General features: G+C 35.2%; 1 protein-coding gene across 3 annotated transcripts in view; it reads right to left on the bottom strand.

Annotated features, from left to right (window-relative positions):
- The window catches only part of CTNNA3 (catenin alpha 3), a 1,789,299-nt gene that overhangs the window by 1,245,610 nt on the left and 523,882 nt on the right, over window positions 1-19,807 (bottom strand). For all 3 annotated transcript variants that reach the window (XM_007167816.2, XM_007167818.2, XM_007167817.2), the window contains one exon: window positions 4,120-4,323. In XM_007167816.2, the coding sequence (XP_007167878.2) occupies window positions 4,120-4,323 (204 nt within the window). The remainder of the gene's footprint in view (window positions 1-4,119; window positions 4,324-19,807) is intronic.

Below are 19,807 nucleotides of genomic sequence, written 5' to 3'. Positions count from 1 at the left end.
GATCAACATAGGTCAATAACAAAAGCTCCAAACTAATCTGAAAAGCAAATCAGGCCCACCAAATGAGACACAACATTCCTTAAACTAGGAAGTTGAGGACTGAAGTATGAGGGTTGTCCTAAAATTTTTGAACCAACTGAGAAAGTTTTGAGTTCAGCTAGTTTCAGGAAAGTACATTCCCTTCCGTTAAAGCTGAAGAAACAGTTATAGAGAAGCATTATTGGTGATAGAAACCTAGAGTAAAAATAAACCTGGAAATGTGTTCTGATAATACACCCACCCCACCGTTTTTCTAGATTGGTTCCTGCTTTTTAATTCCAGTATTCATTGGCTTGGTCAGATAGTCACGTTAGTCCTAAAATTCTGCACTTTTATATAAAAAGGAACTATTATACTGCTTTTAGAGTGCTTTTTCGTAATGATATAAATGCATATTTTTGTTTATTAATAGGTTGCACTTATCAATAAAATGTTAATATATAAATGGGTTTCTGATCCTGTGAACCACGCTGTATAACTTAACTCCTCCTGCTCTCACCTCTACACCAACATGAGGGCAGGTCACCAGACATTACCCACACACACAATAAGTCTTTCATTCCCTGAAGAAAAATGCCTTCCTCAACAAGTACTTAACATTATGCCCTGGGAAAAAGAAATATATAAATATTCTTAGATCACCCACAGAACAAGCTTTCTCACCTCTGTGCTCTTTCTTTCTTGTATTCCTGTTCTCACTATTAACCCTCCCTATATTTTCTCCACAATTATCATATAAATATAATAAATAATTACAAATTAATTGTTTCAGGCACATTGCCATTTTAATTTTAAAAACTGAGAAGAAGCAAGTGCTAATTCAATTTACCTGTATCCAAATAGTAATTACTGAGCACCTGCTACCTGAAAGTCTCAGTGGCAGGGCCAGGGACACAGCCCTCACTCTCCTAGAGCTTCTGACCAGTGGAGAAGGCAGATAAGTAACACAGGAATTCCAACAGGAATGAGAGTTATAAAGGGGAAAGTGCCATGAGGGAGAGATATTTCAGGGGATGTTTGTACTCCTTTGCCGGAAGGAGAGAAAAGGAAACATGGGGGAGAGAGGAAGGAAGAAGAAAGTCTCCATCAAGCATGAAGAGTAGTGCAATCTAATCAGTTAGATAAGTGAGAAATATTTGAATTCCTACAATTAAGTCTACCCTTAAAAAATTAAAATTAAAATAATTATCTGGACAAGCCAACAAAAGCTACTTACCTTTGATCTCAATTATTTGGATATTACAGATGGAAGAGTCTCTTTCCACTTCACTCTTCTAACACAGAACTTACCTTTTTTAAACCAAAATATCTAACAGAAGGATATTAGTAACATAAATAAGTTTTGTATACTTGACAAATGGGCCATGAAACTGAACATCAGATTAAAACCTCATTAAGAAAAAAAGCAGTGAATGTACAAAAGTGCATATATATTTTCAGTGGCTTACTTAGCATATTTGATACCTAGATACTTTTTAAATGCCCCCCTCCTCTATATAACAAAATTACTCTTCAGTGATAATCATTATTTTCCTGATTTGTTCTTTAAAGCAACTGACAATTTTCAGAAGGAAAACAAATTTCAAAGTTATTATTCAGATTGAATGAAATATTTCATGTATGAAATTTACATTTACCTAACAAAAATATTACCCCCTGCAATTCACACTGTTTCATTGTTATAATTTTAAAATTTAAATTAAAATTCCAAGTGATCACATAAAATAACAGAATTAAAGTAACTCTAGTTCTCTGTCTTTACAATCAGTCATCATTGTTTATTCTGAATCTGCTGTTTAAATCCATAGAGAATATAAAGGATAATCATAAAAATGTGTTAAAAAAATGTGTTAATTTGAATCATACATATACATATATTATTAAAACTCAACAATAACCACAGCAATTATTTAGGATTTAGAGAAAAAATGAATTTATGAAAAACATTATCACTGACTTTGAGAATTGCTGGTGCAGACCAACTTTTAGTTGGCTTTATTATTTTTTATAAATTTCTAGAGGCAGTGCATCTTCTTAATGATTGCACCCAGGGCAGAATGTGCCCATCACTTCACCCTTTGTATGAACAGTTTTTAACCCAAAGTTGAAGAAAGCCATAAAATCACCATTATTTTTATATGGTATATGTTTACTACATACAAGAGCAACTTCAGCGTCCTGCCACTGGGCAAAAGGCAGCATGCTCAGAAAGGAGCCCTGTGTTTGGCTTTTAATGCTCTGCTATCACAGTTTTGAAAGTCTTAACAATTTTACCTCTGAATTTGTGTAGATAAGTGAAGTCTGATGGGGCAATAAAGCATACGCCCTAGACTTAACATGCAGTCCTGCCTCCCAGTGCCTTCAAGGGACAGGTCCTCAGCCACCTGCTCCACAACTCAGCAACTGCTGCCACCCTCCATTCCTGGTGGGGGCCTTGGTACAAGGCAGGATGGGTGGGGGTTATGGGGTAAGGCTACAGAAATCTGTGAGGGTCTATGTGCTCCTAAAAGTATCGCTATACCCTAGAGAACCAAACAACCAAACATTAAATAACAAATAAAAATAACCTGTCTTGGGTCAATCAAGACTGTAAAAAAAAGGAAAAAACTTTTTTTTTCCCCAGCTTTTGAACAGGCCTTACATTTTCATTTTGCACTGGGCACTGGGCTCCACAATTACGTGGCCATCCCTGCCTATGTATGTGGATGAGTGTGTGCATGTGCATCTGTTATGTTTGTATTTAAAAGAATAGAATAACTTTCTCTATATTTAATAAATTTATCTATAATTTTATAATTTATAGGTAAACTTATATATAACTTTACCATATTTTATCTATAAAATGAAACTACTAATTTTAATAGTTTACAGATCAGGGGAGAAGGAATTTCAACAGAATATTATCTTCTGAGTTTCTTGTAACTGATGAATTCTCTTTAAAAATCTTTAAAAATATATTATATGCTAAAAATTGTGATATTCCAGCTTCAGAAGCAGGACGTTACATTACTAATATGTTCCTCTTATTAACACTATCTGCTTTACAACTTTGATTTCTTGACAGGCAAGAGATTTTTGGTCAGAAGCCAAAGTCATCAAATATTAAGAGTGTGGAGATACATCAAATGTGTTGAAGAAGCCTTAAAACTCACTAATTTTAGCACATTTGAATTATTCACATAAATTACTTATACTAAAAAATCCTAAATCTTCAATCTTACACCTAAAAAATCTTATGCTTTGTAACTAATCATTTTTAAAATATACCCTCATAACTCTTGAATTATTCCATTTATAATAAAGCAGATGAACAAAATATTCCCATTATAAGTTTTTCTTTTTTTTACTTCTATTATTTAAGGAGTCAATATTCATGATCAATATATAGCTGACAATGTCTTCCTTATTTAAAAAATGCAACTAAGTTTTGAATGTAAGAGTAGTCATAGATACTCCATAGATGGATGTAGATGGATATACAAAAAGAATATATTATAAATAAATATATATATATGAAATGATATCAAAAGGACCTTGAAACAAATATTTTTGCATTTGTCTAAATTCAGACATTGTTTCTAACATTCCTGAGAGATAGCTAAAATTGCAAAAAATCTATGACATTGTCACATTTGAAAAAGGTTAAAAGCGATCCAAATTACACCTTCAAAAGTGGCCCCCGATCCCTATAGCATTGACTTTATTCCAATACCATCTAAATTCTAACTTTGTTATTCACCAACATAATCCGGAGCAACTTGCCCTTTTCTTTGTCTTCTTTTTACCCTTTAAATTGATGTGCAACTCCAGTTTCCTTTCTCCAATCCTGACTGCCTTCTTCAACTAGCATTTAGATACTGTCTCAAGCAAAACAATCATGTATAAATAACCTTCTGGTTGAATTCCATCCCTAGAAACTCCTGTCTCCTGGATGCACTCTGGGAGCAACCCACGCAGAATGCACTCAAAAGGCCAATCCATGTAAAATCAGGTACTCATTTGTAATTTATCAGATTTTGTACACCGAAAGACCCTCAGCACATACCCAATGGACGGGGTGGGGGAAAACCAGTTACCTACATTGTTCATGTACTCTGAAAGCAGGTCCTGGAGAGCCTGGCGAATGGCATTGCATTCTGCGATAATTCGTTCCCGATGGAAATCCCTCGTGCATGAAGAGTCAGCCAACAGAGCAGCCCCACTGATAATGGCTTCGAGGCGTTTCTCTAGGGACGGTCTTGTTTCCTCCTCAGTCACTGTGAGTGGATCCAAGACAATTAAATTCTAAAGGAAAAACACATTCAGATGGTTAGAACTCCATGATATTCTATTTTTAGGAAAAAATAATTAGTATTTTGTTTTCACATTTGGAATTCATATGTGATGATAAAGACAACTGTACTTTTGCTGCCTCACCCAGTTCATGTATCATTCTATAAAGCAATTATTATTCAGGGCAGTGACAAAAATTGTGAAATTGTGAGCATTGATTCTAGTGTCAGTCAAATCTGTATTCAAATCTTGCCCTTCCCATTCACCAATGGTGTGAGCTCACTCAGGCGTCTTATGTACTGTAAGCCTCACCTTCCTGATGTGTAAAACTGGAATATTAACATTGTTTATCTCATAAAACTGCTGTAAGAATGATATGAATGCTTAATACAGTGTCTGGTACATATTAACTGTTCTTTACAATTGTCATTTTCACTTAGCACTTCATTGTTTACAAAATATTTTCACATATATTATCTCATCTTGACAAAACTATAAAGAGGTGGGCAGCAAAGATATTGTTAACCACACATTTCAACTGATGGTGAGTGAGGCTGAGACTGTCTTGCCCAAGGTCATTAAGCTATTAAATGGTGAAACTCAAACAAGTATTAAGGTCTTATAATACCTACTTCAATACTGTTTTTGTTATGCCTCACTGTAAGTCATACAATCTAATTAACCTTAATACTAACATATCAAAGAGAATTCTAAATTTTAATTATTCATTTTAAAAGTAAAATTCCATCTTCCTGTTGATTATAACTTCCAGCCATTTCCCATCATTGAAATCTGACATGTTATTTTTAAGGTTTCCATGAGATACGTCTTCAGGCAACAGAAGTCAAGATAATCTACAGACTTTGAAGAAAAGGTGGAGAATATGAGGCTCTAAGGATCCTTTCTTAAAATACAATAAGAGAGGAAGCCTTTCAAGGTTTGAGCATAATGTCATAATTGGAGAACTAGTTAGTATCAAATAAAAGCTCTCTGTAGAACCTTTAACATAAAATGAAATCATATAGTGATCTTCAGAATGTGTGTGCATGTGTGAGTCTTTACACACAAATATACACACTGAAAATCATTGATCTTCAGAGTGCACAATCATATATATTTACATATATATAGAGAGAGGTATATGTATATTATGTGTGTATATTGTGTATAGATATAATCTTACACTGATGGTTGCACTATATCATATTATGATAAATATTTGGGGATATAAAGTAGCCAGGATAAAATTTTAAAAGCTACAGCTCTAGGCCAAGTTAGGGAGAGAAAACCATTATGGAAAGAAAAATAATATTAAAACAATTATATAAAAAGAAAAAATAGTACTGTGTAATGTTCACATATTATATGATATAATGTAAAATATAAACTAGAAATAGATCTTATAGAAAATTGGTTAAATATCTTAAAATTATTCAGAAGAATTCTTCCTTTCATGCCTCTATTTCCTTCCTATTTTTCTACTTCTCTACTGAGTATCTCCATTTTTCTCTTTTAGATGGAAACAAATTTTTAAAAAGAAAGAAAATTAATTTTACAAATGCCAAATTTAACATTTTCTTTATCCAATGCATAATTTTTTTGGTGAGACAATAATCCCAACCATGGGCTTGCCCATCAGACAAGGATTCATTTATATCTAAATATACCTCCTTATTTCATTTGCCATTTTTACCATGTCTTCTTTGGCTCACTAATTTAGTACAAACATTCCACTCCAATTTTCATAACAATAATTGACCAATTAAAACCTTTTTGAAAATGTCCCTCCAATGTGACATCATCATTAAGAAGAGACACTGAGGGCAACAGAATTTTTCTTTGATTGCTCAAATGCAATTAGTAGATGTGATAGGGACAGTTAACATGTTTCCAGCATTGTAATGATAGGAAAAGCTGATTAAATTTGAAATCTATACACCTATAAGTATTACAAGAAGAAGCTAGTAATTTTAGGTGTCCTGGCTGTGATTTCACGTCAGAAAATATCCTCTATTGTAGGAATAAGTTCACCCCAGTTCCTGTTCTCCACGGCCATTCCCCAAACTATCCTAGCCTTTGGATTTTTACTTGTTTGTTGACTTTTAAGATTCAGATTCTTCAAGCTCATCTAAACTCAAACCATTGCCTGCTCTGACATCTGATGCTCACATGCAGCCTTTTGATTCTGCCTAAATCTAATGTCCCCCTATTCATATCCTATAGAAGTTTTCACTAACTTTGTCACTGAGTCAATTAAAAGGTGAGGTTTTTTTTAAATAACTTTAATGTTCTATGAAATATCACTGGATATTTGAGACCTACTGAAATAAAGAATGATCTCTTCTGGACATCAGTGAGATGATGAAATAGGAAGTTCCATACGTCATACCCCTAAAGAAATACTGATTTTAACAATAACAATAATGAGAATACCTTTATGAAACCCTGGGAGAACAACTGAGAGGTTCCAGTACCCACGTGGAGCAAAAACATCAAAGAACAGAAACACTGAAGAGGATAAGAAGAACAGTTTCACTTTACCCATGTCACCTCTCTCTCAAGGCAACACAGCTCAGACCAAGAGAGACTCACCTTGGCCTGCAACTTCTCCCATTGGGAAAGTGAAAACAAAGTGAACACTTGGCTCCCCAGCCTTGCGGGAAGGTGTCCAAGAGTCCCATTTCCATCTCTCCACACCCAGAACACTGAGGGGATTGAAATAGCTAAATAATCTGGGGACAGCAAAGAGTAAAGAAAAAGGGTAGGAGCTCATAGAAACCAGTATACAGATATCAAAAATCAGCAGCAGATCCTACTAACTAGATTACAGACTCTAATAAGAGCCCTGACCATGAACCCAGTAGGACCCCCACCTGCAGACCCCATGATTAGCCACTGTGTACCCCCAGTGCTCCATGCAGCCCCCTCCTGTAGCCAACACTCCATGCTCCCCTGCAGACAATGCATGCGAGCTCCCACAGAGAGCACACAGATATTGCCATCCAGCTGAATCTACTGGATTGGGAAAAGGTGCACAACACTGAACAAACACTTCAGGGCACTGCCCTGGAGAAAATAAATAGGAGGCTCTCAACACCTGGCCTGGCTTTGTGGGATCAAGAGAAGACACAGAGTCTAAGACTTCTCCTTCACAGGAAACAAGAGGAATGGAGCAAGTGCATCCATACAAAGAATCTAAGAGACCCCCAGTATCTCTGGCAAGGCTGACTCGTGAAGACCTTTCTCCCTGAAGCTAGTCAGTAAAACCTGGAGGAAGTGACTGCTTCTTCAAATGTGAAGACAGGAATACAAGGTTTCAAGGAACATGAAGACTCAAAGAAATATGATATTACCAAAGGAACAAAATAAACTCTAGTAGCTGACCCCAAAGAAATGGAGATTTATTAATTGCCTGAAAAAGAATTCAAAATAATCATCTTAAAGAAGTTCAGTTAGATAAAAAAGAACACAGATAGACAACTCAACAAAATCAGGAAAATAATACATGAGTAAAATGAGAAGTTTCAGAAAAAGAAACCATAAAAAAAGAACCAAACAGAAATCCTGGAGCTGAAGAATATAATGAATGAACTACAAATCCACTAGAGAGACTAAACAACAGACTAGAGCATGCAGAAGAAAAGATCAGCAAACTCAAGGACAGATCATTTGAAATTATCTAGTCAGAGTTACAAAAAGAAAAAACAATTAAAAAGAATTAATAAAGCCCACAGCACTTATGGGACACCATCCAAAAAAACCAATATACACATTATTGGATTCATAGAAGGAACAGAGAAAGAGAAAGTGTTAAAGATCTTATTTAAAGAAATAATGACAGAAAACTTCACAAATTGAGGAGGGAAATAAATAACCAGATACATGAAGTACAGAGAACCCAAAAAAGATTGAACATAAAGACATCTTCATGAAGGCAAATTATAATCAAACTGTCAAACATCAAAGACAAAAAGAATTTTGAAAGCAGCAAGAGAAAAGCAACTCATCTATCACTAGGGAGCCCCCCATAACACTATGAGCAGATTTCTCGACAGAAACCTTGCAGGCCAGGAAAGAGTGGGATGATATATTCAAAGTGCTGAAAGAAAAAAAGAGTGCCAACTAAAAATATTATAACTGGCAAAGCTATTCAGAAATGAAGGAGAGATAAAGACATTCCGACACAAACAAAAGCTGAGGAAGTTCATCACAACTAGACCTGTGTTACAAGAGATACTAAAGAGATATCTTCAAATAGAAGCAAAGGATGCTAACTAACAATGTGAAAACATATGAAAGCATAAAACTCATTGGTAAAGGTAAATATATAGTTAAATTCAGAATACTATAATATTGTAATAATGGTGGGTAAATCACTTAGAGTCTAATATAATAGTTAAAAGACAAAAATATTAAAAATTACTATAGCTACAAAATTTTCCTAATGGATACATAACATAAAAAGATGTAATGGTGATGTCAATAACATAAAATGTGGGGGGAATAAAAGTAGAGTTTTTGTATGTGATCAAAATTAAGTTGTTATCCGTTCAAAATAGACTATCATAACTATAAAATTTGTTATGCTAAACACATTATAATCATAAAGAAAAAACCTGTGGTAGATACATAAAAGATAAATATTAAGTAATCAAAGCATACAACCATAAAAACTCATCAAATCACAGAGAAAAATAACAAGAGAGAAATAAAGGAACAAAAGAACTATAAAATAGTCAGAAAATAATTAACAAAATGGCAATAGTAAGTCCACACCTACCAATAAGTACTTGAAATGTAAATGTACTAAATTCTCCAATCATAAGACATAGAGTGGCTGACTAGATTCAAAAACAAAAACAAAAGTCCTAAATGCAACTATATGTTGCCCAAAAGATACTTACATTAGCTTTAAGGAAATTGAAGGGATGGAAAAAGATATTCCATGAAAATGGTAACCAAAAGAAAGCAGGGGTAGCTATAATTATATCAAACAAAATAGGCTTTAAGTAAAATACTGTCATGAGACAAAGAAGGACATTATATGATGGTAAAAGTGTCAGTCAAAAGAATATAACAGAGATTAACCAAGATGGCAGAGTAGAAGGACGTGCTCTCACTCCCTCTTGCGAGAGCACCAGAATCACAACTGGCTGCTGGACAATCATTGACAGGAAGACCCTGGACTTCAACAAGGAGGATACCCCACATCCAAGGACAGAGGAGAAGCCACAGTGAGATGGTAGGAGGGGCGCAATCAGAGTAAAATCAAATCCCATAACTGCTGGGTGGGTGACTCACAGACTGGCGAACACTTATACCACAGAAGTCCACCCACTGGAGTGAAGGTTCTGAGCCCCACGTCAGGCTTCTCAACCTGGGGGTCCGGCAACGGGAGGAGGAATTCCTAGAGAATCAGACTTTGAAGTCTAGTGGGAATTGATTGCAGGACTGTGACAGGACTGGGGGAAACAGAGACCCCACTCTTGGAGGGCACACACAAAGTAATGTGTGCATCGGGACCCAGGGGAAGGAGCAGTGACCCTGGGGGAGACTGAACCAGACGTACCTGCTGGTGTTGGGGGGTCTCCTGCCGAGGCAAGTGGTGGCTCTGTTTCACCGTGGGGATAAGGACACTGGCAGCAGAGGTCCTGGGAAGTTCTCCTTGGCGTGAGCCCTCCCAGAGTCTGCCATTAACCCCACCAAAGAGCACGGGTAGGCTCCAGTGTTGGGTTGCCTCAGGCAAAACAACCAACAGGGAGGGAACCCAGCCCCACCCATCAACAGTCAAGTGGATTAAGGTTTTACTGAGCTCTGACCGCCACAGCAACAGTCAGCTCTACCCACCACCAGAGCCTCCCATCAAGCCTCTTAGATAGCCTCAACCACCAGAGGGCAGACAGCAGAAGCAAGAAAAACTACAATCCTGCAGCCTGTGGACCAAAAACCACAGTTACAGAAAGACAGAGAAGATGAAAAGGCAGAGGGCTATGTACCAGATGAAGGAACAAGAAAAAACCCCAGAAAAACAACTAAATGAAGTGGAGATAGGCAACCTTCCAGAAAAAGAATTCAGAATAATGATAGTGAAGATGATCCAGGACCTCGGGATAAGAATGGAGGCAAAGATTGAGAAGATGCAAGAAATGATTAACAAAGACCTAGAAGAATTAAAGAACAAACAAACAGAGATGACCAATACAATAACTGAAATGAAAACTACACTAGAAGGAATCAATAGCAGAATAACTGAGGCAGAAGAACGGATAAGTGACCTGGAAGACAGAATGGTGGAATTCACTGCTTCGGAACAGACTAAAGAAAAAAGAATGAAAAGAAATGAAGACAGCATAAGAGACCTCTGGGACAACATTAAACGCAACAACATTCGCATTATAGGGGTCCCAGAAGGAGAAGAGAGAGAGAAAGGACCAGAGAAAATATTTGAAGAGATTATAGTCGAAAACTTCCCTAACATGGGAAAGGAAATAGCCACCCAAGTCCAGGAAGCGCAGAGAGTCCCATACAGAATAAACCCAAGGAGAAACACGCCGAGACACATAGTAATCAAAGTGGCAAAAATTAAAGACAAAGAAAAATTACTGAAAGCAGCAAGGGAAAAACGACAAATAACATACAAGGGAACTCCCATAAGGTTAACAGCTGATTTCTCAGCAGAAACTCTGCAAGCCAGAAGGGAGTGGCATGAAATACTTAAAGTGATGAAAGGGAAGAACCTACAACCAAGATTGCTCTACCCAGCAAGGATCTCATTTAGATTTGATGGAGAAATCAAAAGCTTTACAGACAAGCAAAAGCTAAGAGAATTCAGCACCACCAAACCAGCTCTACAACAAATGCTAAAGGAACTTCTCTAAGTGGGAAACACAAGAGAAGAAAAGGACCTACAAAAACAAACCCAAGAAAATTAAGAAAATGGTCATAGGAACATACATATCGATAATTACCTTAAACGTGAATGGATTAAATGCCCCAACCAAAAGACATAGACTGGCTGAATGGATACAAAAACAAGACCCATATATATGCTGTCTACAAGAGACCCACTTCAGACCTAGGGACACATACAGACTGAAAGTGAGGGGATGGAAAAAGATATTCCATGCAAATGGAAATCAAAAGAAAGCTGGAGTAGCTATACTCATATCAGGTAAAATAGACTTTAAAATAAAGAATGTTACAAGAGACAAGGAAGGACACTACATAATGATCCAGGGATCAATCCAAGAAGAAGATATAACAATTATAAATATATATGCACCCAACATAGGAGCACCTCAATACATAAGGCAACTGCTAACAGCTATTAGAGAGGAAATCGACAGTAACACAATAATAGTGGGGGACTTTAACACCTCACTTACACCAATGGACAGATCATCCAAAATGAAAATAAATAAGGAAACAGAAGCTTTAAATGACACAATAGACCAGATAGATTTAATTGATATATATAGGACATTCCATCCAAAAACGGCAGATTACACGTTCTTCTCAAGTGCGCACGGAACATTCTCCAGGATAGATCACATCTTGGGTCACAAATCAAGCCTCAGTAAATTTAAGAAAATTGAAATCATATCAACCATCTTTTCTGACCACAACGCTATGAGATTAGAAATGAATTACAGGGAAAAAAACGTAAAAAAGACAAACACATGGAGGCTAAACAATACGTTACTAAATAACCAAGAGATCACTGAAGAAATCAAACAGGAAATAAAAAAATACCTAGAGACAAATGACAATGAAAACACGACGACCTAAAACCTATGGGATGCAGCAAAAGCGGTTCTAAGAGGGAAGTTTATAGCTATACAAGCCTACCTAAAGAAACAAGAAAAATCTCAAGTAAACAATCTAACCTTACACCTAAAGAAACTAGAGAAAGAAGAACAAACAAAACCCAAAGTTAGCAGAAGGAAAGAAATCATAAAGATCAGAGCAGAAATAAATGAAATAGAAACAAAGAAAACAATAGCAAAGATCAATAAAACTAAAAGTTGGTTCTTTGAGAAGATAAACAAAATTGATAAGCCATTAGCCAGACTCATCAAGAAAAAGAGGGAGAGGACTCAAATCAATAAAACCAGAAATGAAAAAGGAGAAGTTACAACAGACACCGCAGAAATACAAAACATCCTAAGAGACTACTACAAGCAACTTTATGCCAATAAAATGGACAACCTGGAAGAAATGGACAAATTCTTAGAAAGGTATAATCTTCCAAGACTGAATCAGGAAGAAACAGAAAATATGAACAGACCAATCACAAGTAATGAAATTGAAACTGTCATTAAAAATCTTCCAACAAACAAAAGTCCAGGACCAGATGGCTTCACAGGTGAATTCTATCAAACATTTAGAGAAGAGCTAACACCCATCCTTCTCAAACTCTTCCAAAAAATTGCAGAAGAAGGAACACTCCCAAACTCATTCTATGAGGCCACCATCACCCTGATACCAAAACCAGACAAAGACACTACAAAAAAAGAAAATTACAGACCAATATCACTGATGAATATAGATGCAAAAATCCTCAACAAAATACTAGCAAACAGAATCCAACAACACATTAAAAGGATCATACACCACGATCAAGTGGGATTTATCCCAGGGATGCAAGGATTCTTCAATATACGCAAATCAATCAATGTGATACACCATATTAACAAATTGAAGAAGAAAAACCATATGATCATCTCAATAGATGCAGAAAAAGCTTTTGACAAAATTCAACACCCATTTATGATAAAAACTCTCCAGAAAGTGGGCATAGAGGGAACCTACCTCAACATAATAAAGGCCATATATGAAAAACCCACAGCAAACATCATTCTCAATGGTGAAAAACTGAAAGCATTTCCTCTAAGATCAGGAACGAGACAAGGATGTCCACTCTCACCACTATTATTCAACATAGTTCTGGAAGTCCTAGCCACGGCAATCAGAGAAGAAAAAGAAATAAAAGGAATACAAATTGGAAAAGAAGAAGTAAAACTGTCACTGTTTGCGGATGACATGATACTATACATAGAGAATCCTAAAACTGCCACCAGAAAACTGCTAGAGCTAATTAATGAATATGGTAAAGTTGCAGGTTACAAAATTAATGCACAGAAATCTCTTGCATTCCTATACACTAATGATGAAAAATCTGAAAGAGAAATTATGGAAACACTCCCATTTACCATTGCAACAAAAAGAATAAAATACCTAGGAATAAACCTACCTAGGGAGACAAAAGACCTGTATGCAGAAAACTATAAGACACTGATGAAAGAAATTAAAGATGATACCAACAGATGGAGAGATATACCATGTTCTTGGATTGGAAGAATCAACATTGTGAAAATGAGTATACTACCCAAAGCAATCTACAGATTCAATGCAATCCCTATCAAATTACCAATGGCATTTTTTACAGAACTAGAACAAATCATCTTAAAATTTGTATGGAGGCACAAAAGACCCCGAATAGCCAAAGCAGTCTTGAGGCAAAAAAATGGAGCTGGAGGAATCAGACTCCCTGACTTCAGACTATACTACAAAGCTACAGTAATCAAGACAATATGGTACTGGCACAAAAACAGAAACATAGATCAATGGAACAAGATAGAAAGTCCAGAGATTAACCCATGCACCTATGGTCAACTAATCTATGACAAAGGAGGCAAAGATATACAATGGAGAAAAGACAGTCTCTTCAATAAGTGGTGCTGGGAAAACTGGACAATTACATTTAAAAGAATGAAATTAGAACACTCCCTAACACCATACACAAAAATAAACTCAAAATGGATTAGAGACCTAAATATAAGACTGGACACTATAAAACTCTTAGAGGAAAACATAGGAAGAACACTCTTTGACATAAATCACAGCAAGATCTTTTTTGATCCACCTCCTAGAGTAATGGAAATAAAAACAAAAATAAACAAGTGGGACCTAATGAAACTTCAAAGCTTTTGCACAGCAAAGGAAACCATAAACAAGACGAAAAGACAACCCTCATAATGGGAGAAAATATTTGCAAATGAATCAACGGACAAAGGATTAATCTCCAAAATATATAAACAGCTCATTCAGCTCAATAGTAAAGAAACAAACACCCCAATCCAAAAATGGGCAGAAGACCTAAATAGACATTTCTCCAAAGAAGACATACAGACGGCCACGAAGCACATGAAAAGATGCTCAACATCACTAATTATTAGAGAAATGCAAATCAAAACTACAATGAGGTATCACCTCACTCCTGTTAGAATGGGCATCATCAGAAAATCTACAAACAACAAATGCTGGAGAGGGTGTGGAGAAAAGGGAACCCTCTTGCACTGTTGGTGGGAATGTAAATTGATACAGCCACTATGGAGAACAATATGGAGGTTCCTTAAAAAACGAAAAATAGAATTACCATATGACCCAGCAATCCCACTACTGGGCATATACCCAGAGAAAACCGTAATTCAAAAAGACACATGCACCCGAATGTTCATTGCAGCACTATTTACAATAGCCAGGTCATGGAAGCAACCTAAATGCCCATCAACAGACGAATGGATAAAGAAGTTGTGGTACATATATACAATGGAATATTACTCAGCCATAAAAAGGAATGAAATTGAGTCATTTGTTGAGACGTGGATGGATCTAGAGACTGTCATACAGAGTGAAGTAAGTCAGAAAGAGAAAAACAAATTTCGTATATTAATGCATGTATGTGGAACCTAGAAAAATGGTACAGATGAGCCAGTTTGCAGGGCAGAAGTTGAGACACAGATGTAGAGAATGGACATATGGACACCAAGGGGGGAAAACTGCGGTGAGGTGGGGATGCTGGTGTGCTGAATTGGGCGATTGGGATTGACATGTATACACTGATGTGTATAAAACTGATGCCTAATAAGAACCTGCAGTATAAAAAAACAAACAAAACAACTAATACTAAACTTTCATTGGGTTATTTGTATGGAAATATGTTAATATAAATGTTTCAGACATTACATGAAATTTCTAAAAATCTTATATTTGTATTTGTATGGAAATATGTTAATATAAATGTTTCAGACATTACATGAAATTTCTAAAAATCTTATATTTGTATTTGTATGGAAATATGTATGGAAATATGTTAATATAAATGTTTCAGACATTACAGGAAACTTCTAAAAATCTTATATGTTCTGGTATAATGTTATAAGTAATAATCCTAGTTATTACTTTAAAATGTATATCTCAGAAATAACTAATTTTCTTGTCAACTGCATTATTATGAACTTTCATCAAATCTTTAACCATGGTCATTTTTAAGTCTTTTGTCATTTACAGACAGTTCTGGGTGTACTCTGATGATTTGGCAAATATGTTCCTATAAAAGGGTTTCATCTTCAAGAAATTCATGGAAAAGACTCTGACAAGTACAGGTTTCTGGTAACTGACTGTACTGCTGAACTGAATGAATAAGCATTTTCAGAACTCTAATGAAAAACTGATGAACTCAAAAAAGTGCTAACAAAAGATCAAGATGAAAAAAAAATTAATTACATGGGACTGAGTGAACTGATGAGGATGAGTATAATTTTTGTGACTTTCTGTCTGAATTAAAAAAAAAAATCCCACAAGGACTCAGAGGCAAAGAATATACAAATCAATTTTCACTGCAAAGTAAAGGAGCTGTTACAGTGGAGGATTACTGGACTGAATGTCAATATTATGACATAGTATGAGTGTGTTTCATGTTTGGTAATTGCAATCATTGTTGCTTTTGTTGTGGTCATCCATGTACAATGCTTGGTGTCAGTCTATTTATCTCTTGTAAAAATAAAATACAGTGTGTGTGTGTGTAAAAAAAAAAAAAAAGAATATAACAATTATAAATATATATTGCACCCAATATCAGGGCACCTAAATACATAAAGCAAATATTAACCAATTTGAAGGGAGAAATAGACAAAAATACAATAATAGTAGGGAACTTCAGTACTCCACTTTCAGTAATGGATAGTTCAACCAGACAGAAAATAAATAAGAAAACACTGGACCTAAGCTACCCATTAGGCCAGATGGACTATAGACATATACAAAGCATGCCATCTGATAGCATCAGAATATACATTCTCAAGTATACACAGAACATTCTCCAGGATAGATCATATGTTAAGCCATAAAACTGGTCTTAAATTTAAGACTGAAATCATATCGAGTATCTTTTTCACCCACATGATATGTGCAATAATAATAGGAAGCAATAATAGGTGTAAAATTAGAAAATTCACATATATATTAAAACTAAACAACACATTCCTGAACAACCAATGGATCAAAGAAGAAATCAAAGAAAAATTTTAAAATATCTTGAGACAAATGAAAATGGAAACATAACATATGAAAACTTATGACATGCTGCAAAAGCAGTTTTAAGAGAAACGTTAATAGCAATAAATGCCTACATTAAGAAAAAAAGAAAGACCTAAAAAAAACAACCAAACTTTACACCTCAAGAAACTAGAACTAGAAGAACAAACTAAGCCCAAAGTTAAAAAAGGAAGGAAATAACGAAGATGAAAACAAATAAATGGAATAGAAACTAGAAAAACAATAGAAAAGATCAACAAAAAATTAGTTGGTTTCACGAAAAGGTAAACAAAATTGACAGACCTTTAGCTAGACTAACTAAAAAAAAAAGAGAGAGAAGACTCAAATAAATATAAATGTAAATGAAACAGGAGACACTACAATTGATTCCACAGAAATACAAAGAATTGTAAGAGACTATGATAAACAATTATGTAGCAATAAATCAGATAACCTAGAAGAAATGTGTAAATTCCTAGAAATATACAGGCTACCAAGACTGAATCATGAAGCAATAGAAAATGGACAGATCAAGATTGAATCAATAATTTAAAATTTCCCAACAGAGAAAAAAACCAAGATCAGATGTTTCACTAGTGAATTCTACCAAATATATAAGAACTAATATCAATCCTGCTCACACTTTTCCAAAAACTTAAAGAGAAGGGAACATTTCCAGACTCATTTTGAGGCCAGCATTACCCTAACACCAAAGCTACCTGATTTGGATATTTCAAGAAAAGAAAAGTACAGGCCAACATCCCTGATGAATAGATGGAAAAATCCTCAACAAAATGCTAGCAAACTGAATCATCAGTATGTTAAAATGTTCATATAGCATATCCAAGTGGATTTATCCCTGGGATGCAAGAATGGTACTACCTATGCAAATCAATAAATGTGATATACCACATTAACAGAATGAAGGATAAAAATCATATTTTCTCAGTAGGTGCTGCAAAAGCATTTGACACAATTCAACATCCTTCATGATAAAAACTCTCAACAAATTAGGTATACAAGGAATGTATATCATCACCATAAAGGCCATATATGACAAGCTCACCATTAACATCATAGTCAACAGTAAAAAGCTAAAAGCCTTTCCTCTAAGACCAAAACAAGACAGAGATGCCCATTCTTGCCATTTTTATTTAACATAGTACTGGAAGTCCTAGCCAAAGCAATTGGACAAAAAACAGAAATAAAAGGCATCCAAATTGGAGAGGAAGAAGTAAAATTGTCTCTTTCAGCAGATGACATGATCCTATATATAGAAAACTCTAAAGATACCACCAAAAAACTGTTAGAACTAATAATAAATTCAGTAAAATTGCATGATAAAAATCAACAATATAAAATCAGTTGCATTTCTATATACTAATAATGATTATTCAGTAAATACTTAGGAATAATTTAACCAAGGAGATCATAGATCTGTATACTGACAACTATAAAGCGTTGATTAAAGAAACTAAAGAATAAAATAAAATAATAAACAAATAAATAAACAGAAGGATATTCCATGTTCATGGATTGGAAGAATCAATATTGTTAAAATGTCGATAAAACCCAAAGCAATCTACCAATTCAGTACAATTCCTACCAAAATTCCAAAGGCATTGTTCACAGAAGTAGAAAAAACAATCCTATAATTCATACAGAATTACAAAAGACCCCCAATAGTCAAAACAGTCTTGAGGAAGGAAGACAAAGCTGGAGGTATCACACTTCCTGATTTCAAACTATATTACAAAGCTGTGGTAATAAAAACGGTATGGTACTGGCATAAAAGCTGCCACATAGACCAACAGGACAGAGAGCCCAAAAATAAACCTATGCTTACTACAGTCAAGGATCTTCAACAATGGTGCCAACAACACAAAATGGGGAAAGTATAATCTCTTTAATAAATGGTGCTGGTAAAACTGGATAATTGCACGCAAATTTACTAAGATCTTATGTTAAGGGTTCTTACCATAAACTATTAATAATAATAATAACAACAATAATAATAAAGGGAGTCAGAGGAACCTTTGGGTGGTGAAGGATATGTTTATGGCCTTGATAGTGGTGATGGTTTCACAAGTGTATACTTATTCCCAAAATCATCTAGTTGTATACATTAAACATGTCCAGCTTTTTAAATGTCAATCATACTGCAATAAAGTAGTTTATAAAAAAGAAACAAAACTCATCTAAATAAAATAATAATCTCTTCTGAACTAGTATAGCAGTGTGTTGAAACACTCTTTCAGTATGTTTTCATGGCATTAATTTCATGAAAGACAAACAACAGGATGCTTTATTTTCAGGATCCCACTCTAATGAACGTAGAACATATTTTCTCTTTTTTCTAGGTTCTGCCCAATATAAACTTACCTCCCTAACACTTTGATTGCTGACAAGAAAATATTTTTTCAAGAAAGTAAGAGTCCTAACTTCATTATCTTCTATTGGATTGCTGCATTTTAGGAGGCAGTATAGTTTAAGGATTACAAGATCTAGGAGCAGTTAGCATGGGTTTGAATCCTGGCTCATTAGCTATGAGAAAATTTACCTATGTTTTTATCATCCTCTGTATTCTCAATTTTATATAACCTCCAATCCATCCACTTGCTACTACTCTGAGGAAACTGAGATGAGACCATCTGGGAAACCTCTCCATTTACTTCTATCTCAATATGCTTTTCCATCCATTTTTTCTTCTCATCTGTCTTCAAGGAAGATCTCTCCTTCTCCTTCTCCCTTTCCCTCTCTCTCTTTTCTCCCCCAACCACCACTTTCTTTTCAAGGCTAACTTCTCTTTCTGTGCTCTTATCTCAAGCCTTCTTCAGTTATTCCTTTCTTATATTTTGAGCCCATCTTCAGAGCCTACTATGTACCAGATAGTAGGAATGGGTAATAAAATTGACAGCATCCCTGCCCACTTCACAGGGCTCACAGCCTAGAGGTACTGACAAATATTAACCAAATAATCACATAAATATCAATATATAACTACAATGTGGATATGTGGTATAAATAAAAAGAATATGAAAGTTTATAAATTAACCAGGCATACCTCTGGGCAATTTGGTGCATAATCAAGATGATTAAAGGCAAAGCAGATGTAAGT

This window comes from Balaenoptera acutorostrata, chromosome 16 (genome assembly GCF_949987535.1).
Source record: "Balaenoptera acutorostrata chromosome 16, mBalAcu1.1, whole genome shotgun sequence".
Classification (NCBI taxonomy): domain Eukaryota; kingdom Metazoa; phylum Chordata; class Mammalia; order Artiodactyla; family Balaenopteridae; genus Balaenoptera; species Balaenoptera acutorostrata.
Note: the sequence above shows the minus strand (reverse complement) of the source record. Positions and strands in the feature narration are given on the sequence as shown.